This window comes from Oryzias melastigma, linkage group LG3 (assembly GCF_002922805.2).
Source record: "Oryzias melastigma strain HK-1 linkage group LG3, ASM292280v2, whole genome shotgun sequence".
NCBI lineage: Eukaryota > Metazoa > Chordata > Actinopteri > Beloniformes > Adrianichthyidae > Oryzias > Oryzias melastigma.
This window is the reverse complement of record NC_050514.1, coordinates 26,322,992-26,335,761: the sequence shown is the minus strand read 5'-3', so window position 1 is coordinate 26,335,761 and position 12,770 is coordinate 26,322,992. Positions and strand designations below refer to the sequence as shown.

Below are 12,770 nucleotides of genomic sequence, written 5' to 3'. Positions count from 1 at the left end.
TGATGTAATCTTGCGCCTACTTCAAACTTTCTGGAATAATATTCCTGTCTATTCTTATTTATATTTAAGTTAAAAAGTTATGTTATAAAGTTTTTTAAAAAAATAGTTTTACTGTTTTCAATAAATGTTTATTCTGTTTGTCTATGGAGTGATTTTTGTGCCAGCATATTGCAAACAAAAGTCACAGTTTTGAGATAAGAAATTTCTAAATTGGAAACAAAATGAAAAGTGTTAAGAATAAATGTTTGCAAATAAGAATATTTAATATTTGCTTTTAAAAAAATATTTTTACAGTTTTTTTTTAACTTACAAAAATATTTTAGCGATTGCAAATGTCTTCAGACGTGTTGTGCCTCATCTCGCCAAACGTCTCGACGCAAATTTAAAGATGGGGTGAAAGTGAGACGAGACACAACGTATCTAAAAACATTTGGGCTGCAATCGCAAAAATATTTTTTGAAAGCAAAAAAAAATACAAAAAGTTTGTAAATGTAAAAAAAAAATACATTTTTGAAAGCAAATATTAGATATCATGAATCTTTATTATTTACACTTTTGTTTGCAATTTAAAAAATTTTGATGTAAAAACTTTTGGCACAAAAGTAATTCCATATTCGGTCCTCAACCTAAGGTGTAAGATGTCCAGATTTCTGCTCTTTAAAAGACTCTTTCTGAAAGTATGGCCCAAAAGCATGATTTTTTTAGCTCCCTGTTGTATGTGCGCTATTGAGTGCATGTATTTATGCACATGAATGAGGGGGGTTATGAGGAGGGGGTTGCAGCTCACCCATCCTCTTATAAAGGCCCCTGTCATTGCCAGAGATCAGAAGCTGGCTGTGAAATCCAGCTAATAGTCATTATGGGATGCCGCTCCCAGCACACAGTACCTGCTTGCCAAGGAGCCCCCCCCCCTTCTCCTGCTTTCACACTCCATATTTGCATTGTGTCATCTTATCAACATCCACCTATTGAGTGTGGGGGGGGCAGATCCCGCCGAAGAGTGACAGCCGCATCACTAATATCAATAAATGTGACTCAGGGACAGGCAAGCGAGGAGAATTGGATGTCTCCAACTCCTCAGACAATACAAAGAAATTATGCAACACCCCCCGCCAAAAAAAAAAAAAAAAGATACAAGCGTGTGTCACTTATAATAAGAAAAACAGAATATTCTCCTGATGTAAAATTAATGTCCTGAGACTTTATAGATGCCCCCCCGTTCTTTATCCCTCCTCCAGCGCTCCAACTGTTCGGTGGGGTGAACGTGGCGCTCTCGGTCACTTGTGGACCCATGCAGTCAATAAGGCTATTTCTGATCTCCGGATGGCTAAGGTTTCAAAGCCTGTTTAAATGGGCTCCCACAAAGCCGGAAGCACCAGCCCGCTCCCTCCCTGCGTCCTCTTTTCCCACTTTTTCCTCAAAATATTGTTGTGAGGGAGCTCAGCTTGCCTGCCTACTATCCCTGTGGTAAAAAAAGACAGGGGGGGGGGGGCACAACCCCTCCACATGCACGGCGGTGAGGAAAGACAGGGAGGCGCAGGGTCAGGGCTCCCGGTGCTAAGCTGTGAAAGGCAAACGTTTGGCAGAGTAATTACACGCCGCACTGCTCTGGGAGTGATTAGTGATAGTTGTCTGTTCAAAGTGTTTGGAGCTCACAGCCTTTATGGGCCACGCTTGCCTTCCCTCCGCTTAATGTTTAGATTGCATTTGCATCAGGAAGAGAGTTGCATGTGTCAACATAAACAGTGTGCTTGCGAAGAGCACCGAGTGTGCACTCGAATGTGTTTCACCGCCACAAACTGCATCGCATTAATAGTGAGGAGCAAAGTGTAACCCGAGGTTATCCGTGTAATTCTGTTAGCCATGACTGAGACTGAACTGGAACTTCTTCAATTTCTGACGAATCAAAAAAACAATAGAATATTGTCTATATTCGCTAAAAATCTGCTTCCTTCAAACATAATATGCACAAATTTGTCTCAATTCCCAGGTCAGGTGGATTGCGCCTCAGCATGTTCAGGTGCTGCAGTCCCGGCTGCCAGGCTTTGATGTTCACGCTGTGTTTATGTTGGCGGGCTGTCCCGTCCCAGCACAGCTCGCAGATGCCAGCGGCGAGGTGAGCAGCGGCACTCCTGAGTAACAGGTCCAGTTGTTGTCCGTCTGACAGACGGCGATCTAGAGAGAGGATAAACAAGACGAACAGATGGAGACAAAGCAGAGAAAATATGGGATTTGGGAAGAAATTATGTCAGGTTAGGAGTTGTTTTTATACCAGGAATCATTCTGGCAAAGTCAATTTTGGTCAAACTTTGGTCACAGATTCAACTTTTAGAGTCTCAAAGTAAAATGTGTACATAAAATAAAAGTTTTTGCCTCTAATACCTTAAATCAGGGGTGTCAAACTCTATTGGATAAACGCACTTTAAATTTTTGGAAAAAGATGAACATTTATTGAACACACTAAAACGACACTTTTAAAACCTTAAAACTAGAAGTTTTTATCAGATTTATGAACTAGATATATAGCATTACCTGCAATAACGTAGTGTGAATGCTGATAGCTGAAAACCATAAAGCTGATAGCCAGCTAAAATATTAACAAAACGCCAAATTAGCCTTACAAAAATGGAAAAAAAATAACTTAGGTTAGCCAAAAGAGCTAGCATGTAGCTAAAATATCAGCCTAACTCCAAAAAAGTCTAAAAAAATGATAAAAAAGGCAAAGTTAGCCAAAACTGCTAGCATGTAGCTGAAATATTAGCAAAACACCAAATTAGCCTAACAAAAATGGAAAAAAAATAACTTGGGTTAGCCAAAAGAGCTAGCATGTAGCTAAAATATTAGCTTAACTCCAAAACAGCCTAAAAAACTTAGTAAATACCAAAATAGTGCAAACAGCTAGCATAATCTCATTTTTAAAACTTCAAAACCTGTAACTTTTTAACATAGTAATGAAAAAACTGCCAGGAATATTATTCCAGAGTAAATCAACTTAAACCTTAATAACTTTCAATATTTTTATCTCCATAAAAATACATTTTATCACAAGTTAAAAATAGGTGCAAGATAACTTCGGCCCATTATTAACAATAAAATAAAATGATCTGGAGGGCCGGATATAATTACCCAGTGGGCCGAATCGGCCCCCGGGCCTTGACTTTGACACATGTGCCTTAAACCGATTTAAAATCTGTTATACATCTGAACCAATCGGAATTACCTGTATCAAAGGGATAATACAGATCAGGTTTCAGCACCCCCCCAGCCTAATCCCCACACATGGGTCGACTGACGGAGGCTGGATAGCTGGGTGGCAAAGCAAAGCAGAAACAAACACAAGCGTGGACAGCAAAGGAAATACCTCGGGGACTTTCTGGGATTTGGTGAGAAGGTAAGGCAGTACCTGCAGTGCAATCCCTTCCAAATCTACACCAGGTGTCAGGCATTAAGGGGAGCATCTCTGCTTTGGATTTCCACGTCTGGCTCAATCACCCAGGGCAGTGTGTCAGATGTTGGACAAAACGGAAACCCTCCAAGACGAGGAAAAGAACTCACGGTTTCAAAAGAACATTTCTGAAGAATATGCACACATTCTCTAAAACAGGGATCTGCAGCCTTTGCCAGTAAAAGAGCCATTTGGGCCTGTTTGGTACTGATCGAAAACTAATAGGAAGTCGCAATTGTTTTTTTTTTTTTTTTTACCCTTTTCAGACAATTTTATACTACTTTGCATTATTTCATTGTCGTTTTTTTTTTTTTTTTTTAATAAATATCAATTATTTTTATTTTTGGGCGCAAATGAATACATTAATATTAACATGAACTAGAGTTTTCTCAAAGCTTAAAGTCGTTTTTTACTTTTGACAAAAGCTGCTATGACTTTCTTTCAAAATAAAAGACTTCCTGTTCCAAACAGGAACATGCAAGTGAAGCAAATGTATTCCTAAACAACATGAAACAAAAACGACAAGTTTAAAAATTGGCATTGTAATAGCTTTATGGAACATTTTGGCATTTACTAAGATTTTTTAAGCTATTTTGCAGTTTAGCTAATATTTCAGCTACATGCTAGCGGTTTTGGCTAATTTATTTTATTAACTACTACAGTTTATTTACTGATTTGGCATTTAGTTAATATTTTAGCTAGCTATCAGCTTCAGCATTTTCAGCTATCAGCTTCACTGTTTCAGTTATCAATTTTAACATCTTCAGCTTTTAGCATTAGCATCTTCAGTAGCCAAATTCAGCTTACAGCATTCACACATCCATAATTATGTTTAAAAGTTACGGTTTTAAAGTTTTTAAAATGTAGTTTTAGAGTGTTCAATAAATGTGTATCCTCTTCGGCCTGCAACCTAAGGTGTGTTTTGGATTGAGTTTGACACCCCTGCTTTAAAAAAATGAGAGTTGTTTTATTTTTCTTTAGCCACTGTGGAGGGGTAAAAGAGCTCTAAAATAAAGTATTTCATTATTTTGTAGCGATTTACATCACAGACATTTAAATCAGACAAAAAAATTGCTGAAGATTGTGTTTTAATGAATTTGGATATCTCTAGAAATAGATATTTTCACTTACATTAAAAGACAACTCAGGATTGACAATACAAAGCAAATAGTGCTATAAAAGAGCCACGCCTCGTAAATAATATTGTGCTCTATCATGTTTAAAAATCAAGCATAAACTCTCTAGGTATAAGGAGGCATGAATGTCTGCTCACGGAGTTCTCCTGAAACCAAACCGTGGCAGCAGTGCCCAGTGAAGGAGAAGAACAGGCAGCCATGTTGGCATTGTTGTTGCCATAGATTATACATGACACAGCGAATAACTGGGGCTGATTGTGACAAGTTTAAATGAATCAGATGCATAGGGGAGGAAACTTAATACCTCGGCTCTGGGACGGGAGAACGCTGCCAGGCAGAGAGCAGAATGCAGAGTGGCAGGAGAAAAGCAGCGATCTAAATTTCTAATGCCGAGGATGTTTCCCATTCTGTGTTTATGAAACACGGCTACCGGGACTACAAAGGTAAGGGGATACAGCATCAAAGCCTGCCCTGACGAAAAACAAAAAAGCAACAATGCTGCAGTGGAATGCACAACAGAACATAATACTCCGCCCCCCTCCATCTCCTCTCCTCTAAGCAGTCTCATTTGATTACAGTGTAGCAGGCCCAAAATCAAGCCCGTAATCCCAGCTGATTCTGGGAGTTGGAGAACAGAGTGGCTGTGGAAGGAGAGTTGGAAAGTGGATGTTGCGGAGGAGAATCTCTCATTAGGAGAACAAAAGCTGCTACACCGAGGTGTCCAAGGCGGGAGGGAAAGTGCCTGTTGTCCTGAGCGTGGCGACCGAGGCAGAGACTGCATGTCTGATGACGCGGAGGCGGCGTATCACTTACAGGCTCCCTCAGCAGAACCCCCTCGCATGTCCATCTCCAGCCGCAGACTTTGCTCTCTACTTAAGGCAACAAGACTCAGGCTCAGCATTACAAGCCTATTAAAAGATACTTTTAATTATGCCCCCTCTCCCGGGATCTCTTCTTCCATGAACTCCGTATTTCTTTGGCATGTGCACTTAGACATGGCACGTCCAGGAAGCACGTGTTGTTTTCTCCTTCCAATTAAAGAGCATGTTGACAGATTAAGGCTGCTTCTGGTTCGTGCTCCACTAAGGCATTTAGGGAAGATGATGAACATTTTTTGGGGATGGTGGTGCTGGTGGTGGGGGGGTCCTGGGGTCTCAAATAGGGAGAAGCAGAAGAGAGAAAGAACATGCACATGAACCCTGAGGGATTAATGTGTTTACATTACCTGGGCTGTGATCTATCACCAACCTTGTCAACTTCCATTATGCATCACATACATAAGCAAGCAGCAGACCTGGGAGCCCCTGCAACTCACTCATACTATTTCAATTGGATTAAGTCGGAGCAAATATCTGGGGCACGGCTCCCACACTGTGGTTTTAGCATCCCCGGCAGTCGTTTGATTCGAACATTGTATCAGTTTGCCGTTTGGTGAAGGGGATGTGCCTCCTACATACCTCCAGAGCCTTTGAGTAAAGGATTAGAAGCATATGGCACCTATAGCACCTTCAAAATAAGGCTGACTTTCTCTGTACTCTGGGTCTGTTTAGACAACATGAGGCACAGCAACGCTCCGATCATGAATCAAACTGTAAAGCTGCGGCACACCGGTGAGAGGAACAGATAAATGTTGACTGTGTGAAATAACCATCTGTGATATTCACTGACTTCAGGCGTATTCTGTCCCAGCTGCACCTGCAGGCCTGCGAAAGACTCTTGAAGATGTCTGGCATTTCTGTCTGGATGCTGACGCTCGTGTTCTAAAGCACATGTGTCAAAGTCAAGGCCCGGGGGCCGAAACCGGCCCTCCAGGTAATTCTAACCGGCCCTCCAGATCCTTTTATTGTATTGTTATTAATGACTTGATGTTACCTTGCACTTGTTTGTAACTTGTATAATTTTGACCAAATACATTTTTATGGAGAGTAAACTACTGAAAGTTATTTAAGGTTTAAGTTGATTTATTCTGGAATAACATTCTTGCCTTTTTGTTATTCATAATTATGTTAAAGTTAAGGTTTTAAAGTTTTAAAATTGGCTTTCTCCTAGCTTTTTGGAAAATTTGGGGATTTTGGCTATTTTGGAGTTTAGCTATTTTTTCAGCTACATGCTAGCTTTTTGGCTAGCCTATGTTTATTTATTTTAAGGGTAATTTGACATTTAGCTAATATTTTAGCTGGCTATCAGCTGCAGTATTTTCAGCTTTTACCTTCAGGGATTTCAGATATCATCTTCCTCATTTTCAGCTATCAACTTCATCGTTTTTAGCTTTCAATTTCAGTGTTTTTTCAGCTATCAACATAGGCATTTTTAGCTTTAAATTTCAGTGTTTTTCAGCTAACAACTTAAGAGTATTTGGCTATCAACTTCAGCGCTTTTAGCTTTCAATTTCAGCTTTTTCAGCTATCAACTTCAGTGTTTTTAGCTATCAACTTCAGCGCTTTTAGCCATCAACTTCAGAGTTTTCAGCTATCAACTTCAGTGTTTTTAGCTATCAACTTCAGCGCTTTTAGCTTTCAATTTCAGCGTTTTCAGCTATCAACTTCAGCGTTTTTAGCTATCAACTTCAGCGCTTTTAGCCATCAACTTCAGCCTTTTCAGCTATCAACTTCAGCCTTTTCAGCTATCAATTTCAGCGTTTTCAGCTATCAACTTCAGGATTTTTAGCCCTAAAGTTCAGCAGATTTAACTATTAGCTGCAGCATTTTTAGCTAATAGCTTCAATGATTTCAGCCATCAACTTCAGCTTTTTCAGTGCTTTCAGCTATTAGCTTTATTGATTTCAGGTCTCAATTTGAGCGCCTTCAGCTATCAGCACTAACATCGTCAGTAGCCAAATTCAGCTTACAGCATTCACACTAGCATTTTTGCAGGTAATGGTATATATATAGTTCATAATTATGTTTAAAGAGCTTTTGTAGTTTTAGAGAGTTCAATAAATGTTTATCCTGTTCGGCCCGCAACTGCAGGTGTGTTTGATTTTGGTCCCTGGTGCGATTGAGTTTGACACCCCTGTCCGAGAGGGAGCCGCTCAGAGAGTTCCAGATAACACTACGGCTTCATCAAATTCAAATCAATAATCATTTACTGACCAAGTCTATTGAGTTGATTCTGATATAATACTTCAGGTCATTTGTCTTGTCACAGAAATAAGGAAAATTATCTATTTTATTCCAGACGGCTGAGTGTGGACACGCCCTGTGGATGAAGCCCTAAATAAATATTTTTGATAAAACACAGAAAAATCAATGTGCGTTTCCTGTGATCCGTCTAGTGCGAATCAATCATCATCTTTGCAGCTGGCAGCTTGCTGTGGCGGTGAGAGAGAAAGGGACCCAATCTGTGTCTGATACCTCTCATTTTGGAACCGCTTCTCATAATAGGGTCATCATTTCATCACTTAGCCAATCCAGCGATCTGCCATTCAGCCTTTGTGGGGATGATGGGGAGTGAGGGCAGGAAACCCCCATCAGGAAGAAAAGCTCTCCTCCTCCATGTGTCTTCATTCAGGTCAATGAAAGAAAAAGAAATGACAAGAGGGGGTCAGAAAAGAAGCATTAAATCAATGTGCTTCGTGGAATTTCTTTGTGTGCATAATAAAAACAAAAAAAGAAGTATCTGAAAAGATTTTAAAATTTATTTGGATTAGAGGAAAAAAAATGCTGCAAAATATGAGTTATCATAAAAATAGAATAAAGTGTTCAAACTGTTTCTGCAAAAAGCTGCGTTTGAGGCGACTTGCGAACACTTCATGAATCTGCACAGACACAAAACAAAGACAGCCAATATTGTTAGAAACATGAGAAATTCCATCTCTGATTTAAAAAGCCGCTGTCAGGACGGCCTCATCTTCTAATAAATCATCTAAAAACGCTGAAACAAACGACTCCCGCACTTCGGAGTAATAAAAGCTAACCTTTGCTGAACGCCAGTTGTTTAGTCAAGGAGCATAGTGCACATATGTTTAATCATTTAATAGGCCTCCCATTGGAAACAAAATGCAAGGTCAAAAATAAATTACATCCATTATTTGCGGCAGATCTCCCCAAAGCATTTGGTGCAAAAACTGTTTTGAATTTCAATTGGCTTCCAAGTGGCAAAAGCCCTCAGCTAATACATCAAAGAAAAATTGGTGTCAACTAATCGGTTTAGGACACAGATTTAGAGTGGGTAAAAAAATCCCATGAATACTTGAAGCATTTTTCAGTACACTGGGAGCTGCGTACGGCTGACCTTGTGCGCTCCAGAAACCTGTCCGCCACTCGACATTTACTGACTGCTCAACCCATCCAGCCGCGCAATTAGTCCGCCACAACGTATAATGTTGTGTAATAATAGCCTCTATATCCAATTTAGATTACACTTGCTCCCTCAGGCATTTTAAGTGGCGTGCATCAGCTTTCATTCACTTCTTCTGAGCCACGTAAAGCCGTTTTCATGCGTCAAAACTGAGGTCACGTTTTTTTCCAAAAGAGGGAGGGACAAAAAACGAAAGGAAAGCGCGCTTAAATAAATAAAAAAATAAGAAAAGGAAAAAACAAACAAACAGATTGATAACCGGGTCAGCGCGTTCCTTTGACAGATCACTTTTACGCACAAGATGCGCCACCCCGGAGCGCAAATGAGCAAAAAAGTGTACTCACCCACACCTCCTCCTTTATCAGCGCGGCGCTGAGAGGCGGTAGCAGTTGCCATAACCCTATTCCTATTAAAGGCTCAGTGATCTCAAATTATGGGTCCTCCTCCTCTTTGAGTGTGCCACTCTGAACCACAGAAACGCGCTGAAAGGACACATGACACACGAACGTGAGCTGCAGCCGCGGCACTCAGAGCATGATCGCGCATGAAGAAATACAAATGCTGTGAAAGAGACACACGGTTCAAGCTGCAAGGGAAAATGATTATTTTTGTTTACTTTAAGACAAAAAATAATTAAGCTTTAATTAACACTGCGTTCAAATTTGAGACATTTAAGGATTGCATCAGGAAAAAGTTCAAATAATTCGTTTTTCTAAACGCGGAGGCATTAAACAGGTCTCATGGTATCACTTTCATCTCATTAGGCCATAATGTAGGGCCGCTTTGTGTATGAATCCTTATTCCACCACCACACTCCCCACATCGTTCCGGGTTTTTTTTCTTTCTTTCTTTTTTAATGTGTGAGTGTGTTTCCAGTGTAACGGCGTCATCATTCTTTGCTCTCTTGAGGTTTTCAGAGCGTAAGAGACACGTGACAGCCTGTGCACACACTCTTTAGCAGCGCCTACAGCGATCCCTTTCGGCTTATCTAAGACTTGAACTGTGGAGTCAATCACCTGAATAAAAAATAGGCTCCAGGATGCCGGAAAAATGCCGGAAAACTGACAATATTTGTTTTAAAAAATAGGAAAATGTTTATCATAAATCACACATATTAAAAAACAAACAATTATTAATAATTAATTATCATTATTTTACCAAAAACGTAATATTTGGAATCATAAAATAAAAAAATCTGTGCACGCGTCACGGTCTTAAACAATATATTTAAGACTTTCATGAAAAAAAGAAATGTATCTGCCCTGATCTAATGAGATTAGAGCCACTATCCATGCGGATTTGGTGTAGATGGCACTAATCTGCCCCGGTTTGGGGGACTTTTTGAGTCTATCTGAGTGATTTATTCCCGAATCCATTGCAAAAAAGAAGAAGAAAAAACTATTTAGCCTCCATCCACTACAATAAATCAGTTAAGCAGAAATGATGACGCGCAGAAACACACTTCCACAAATCCAAACATTAATATATATATATATATTTACCATCTTAAGCTTAATTTTTTACTTTTCTGATTCCAACTTGTCAATCGACGTATCTTACCGAATAACACTCAGCTGGCGTTGGAGAGTCGGCGTGCGCAACTGTTGTAATCCACGTGAAAAGCCGCAGAACATCAGTCTGTTGATTTAAAGCACTTTTTTGCGGTGACAATTTTTTTTCTTTTTATTTGTTTTACGCGCGGAAAGAACGCACTGCTGTGGAGCTCCCTCTGAATTCCTCCAAGCCCACCACATCCTGGCGCACAGCAGCAGCCGGTTTGTTATTGATCAAGTGTGAAAGTCGGGACTTCTGTTTGTTCTGTTGGGAAGAAAAAGGAGCAAAAGTTGGGAGTTGGTGGACTCGCATGACGTCGTCATCCAAATGGGGGGGCTGCCAGGCGGACTTGAAGCTTACTGCATCGAGTCTTGTTAAAGAGGGAAAAAACAGAGAAACACAGAATGAGAAGAAGGCTTGTTAGTTAACGCGAGAGGAGGGAGGGAGGGGTGAGGAAGAAAGAGAGGGAGACCGAGCGAGCATGGATTTGGGTAGGGCTGCGGTTCCCCCAGCATAAGCTCTCCTTTCCCTTCGGTGACTACACCCAGAGAGGAGGAGCGTGGAGTGCAGCGTAGTAGGCGTCAGGATCCTCAATTTCCAACTTAGCATCTTGGCAGGACATTTTCCCAAGCAAAGCCCCAGTCAGGCGGGTAAAAAATAAAAGTTCTGCACTGGAATGAGAGCGGCGGTCCAAGTCCGGTGAGGGAGCAGCAGAGAGACGAAGCGACACCAAACCTCCGACGGAGCCAAGCTTGTTTTGATTTAAACAGTCTAGCCGACTTCACCATTGTCACTTCCAGGAGAGGACGGGCAGCTGGTCTGCAGACGCGCAGCTCTATGCGCTCCGACAACAGCGCCTGAGAAAATAAAAAGGGGGAGAAAGTGCGCAAGTTAAGTGGCTTCCACTCTCCGGGCTCCAGCATGGCGTATCCTCAGGGTTACTTGTACCAGCCGTCCGCTTCTTTAGCCCTGTACTCATGCCCTGCGTACAGCACCAGCGTCATATCGGGACCTAGAACTGAGGAACTTGGGAGATCCTCCTCGGGATCTGCGTTCGCGCCCTATGCCGGATCTACTGCGTTCAGCAGCGCCTCGCCAGGCTACAACTCCCACTTACCGTACAGCGCGGACGCGGCGGCAGCTGCCACATTCACCTCGTACGTGGTGAGTAAATTAAAGGTGATTATTCACTCTCTGACGAGCAGTAAAAAAGCAACTCTGAAAAGTCTCCAGCGAGTGAAACGTTTGGTTTGGGAAGGAAAAGTGCGCGTCACGAAGGAGCGCTTTTACGCAGAATCGCTAATCCAGAAAACAAGTTTTGCAGAAAACACAGATTGGTTCCTTTAGTTTTAAGCTTTCATGGCCATTTGGAGTAATTTTTTTAATTTTTAAAAAATGGAACAAGTAACTCTCGGAACTCTGAAAAACAGAAACACGCCCTCATGGCAACATACGAGAGCTTTTTCTACTTTTATTTTTTATCAAATCTTCCAACTATCAGATTTTAGCGTAAAAATACACATATTTCCATATTTTAGTTGCTTGTCTTGTATATTTTGACCGTTTTATGTCAACAAATTAATTTGTTTTTTTAGGCCTAAAAAACTATTTAAAATAACTGGATATGTCTCCATTACGCACGTCTTTATTGCGGGATAATTAATTAATTTATTAATCAAACACGAAAAGTTTCCTTACACCTTGAAAATTTGAACTAGACAATTTTAAAATAAAATAATAGAAATGGAAAAATTGTAAAAATAAGTGTTTATAATGTTTAAATGTTGGATTAAAGCCAGCGCGTGAGTGTGTGTGGAGGAGCAGAGTGATGGTGTGCGCGCATTATATGAGAGCGCGTGCACGAGTGTAGTCATGTTTGTGTGCGTACATTTTTTTATGGTGCTCATTATTGTTATTATTAATATTATTATTCTAGAGCTCTCCATATGACCACACCACTGGCATGGCCGGTTCCATAGGATACCATCCTTACGCAGCACCTTTGGGCACCTACCCCTATGGGGACCCCGCTTACCGCAAAAACGCCACCCGGGACGCCACCGCCACCCTCAAGGCCTGGCTCAACGAGCACCGCAAGAACCCCTACCCCACCAAGGGCGAGAAGATCATGCTGGCCATCATCACCAAGATGACCCTCACCCAGGTGTCCACCTGGTTCGCCAACGCGCGGAGGAGGCTAAAGAAGGAGAACAAGATGACCTGGACGCCCCGGAACCGGAGCGAGGACGAGGAGGAGGACGAGAATATCGATCTGGAGAAAAATGACGACGACGAGCCCAGCAAGCCCTTAGATAAGGGAGACTCCACAGACACAG

At 41.2% G+C, this 12,770-nt stretch overlaps 1 protein-coding gene and 1 long non-coding RNA gene across 4 annotated transcripts; one reads left to right on the top strand and one right to left on the bottom strand.

Moving 5' to 3' along the window:
- Nucleotides 1-210: 210 nt before the first annotated feature.
- Nucleotides 211-10,576, bottom strand: LOC112160798. 3 transcript variants are annotated; one of them, XR_002921737.2, is made up of 4 exons: nt 10,441-10,576; nt 9,225-9,362; nt 7,935-8,338; nt 211-2,175 (listed from the first exon to the last, which is right to left on the bottom strand). It is a non-coding gene; the product is annotated as an uncharacterized LOC112160798 (long non-coding RNA). The 3 variants fall into 3 exon arrangements; XR_002921738.2 differs by lacking the exon at nt 211-2,175 and adding an exon at nt 4,517-5,734; XR_002921739.2 differs by lacking the exon at nt 211-2,175 and adding an exon at nt 4,517-5,727.
- Nucleotides 10,577-11,227: 651 nt separating this feature from the next.
- Nucleotides 11,228-12,658, top strand: LOC112160797 (iroquois-class homeodomain protein irx-3; the record flags this gene model as incomplete). The annotated part of the gene is given in 2 exon segments (XM_024295606.2): nt 11,228-11,598; nt 12,371-12,658. Coding segments are annotated over 2 exon segments (531 nt in total), but the record flags the coding sequence as incomplete, so codon positions are not given.
- Nucleotides 12,659-12,770: the final 112 nt, after the last annotated feature.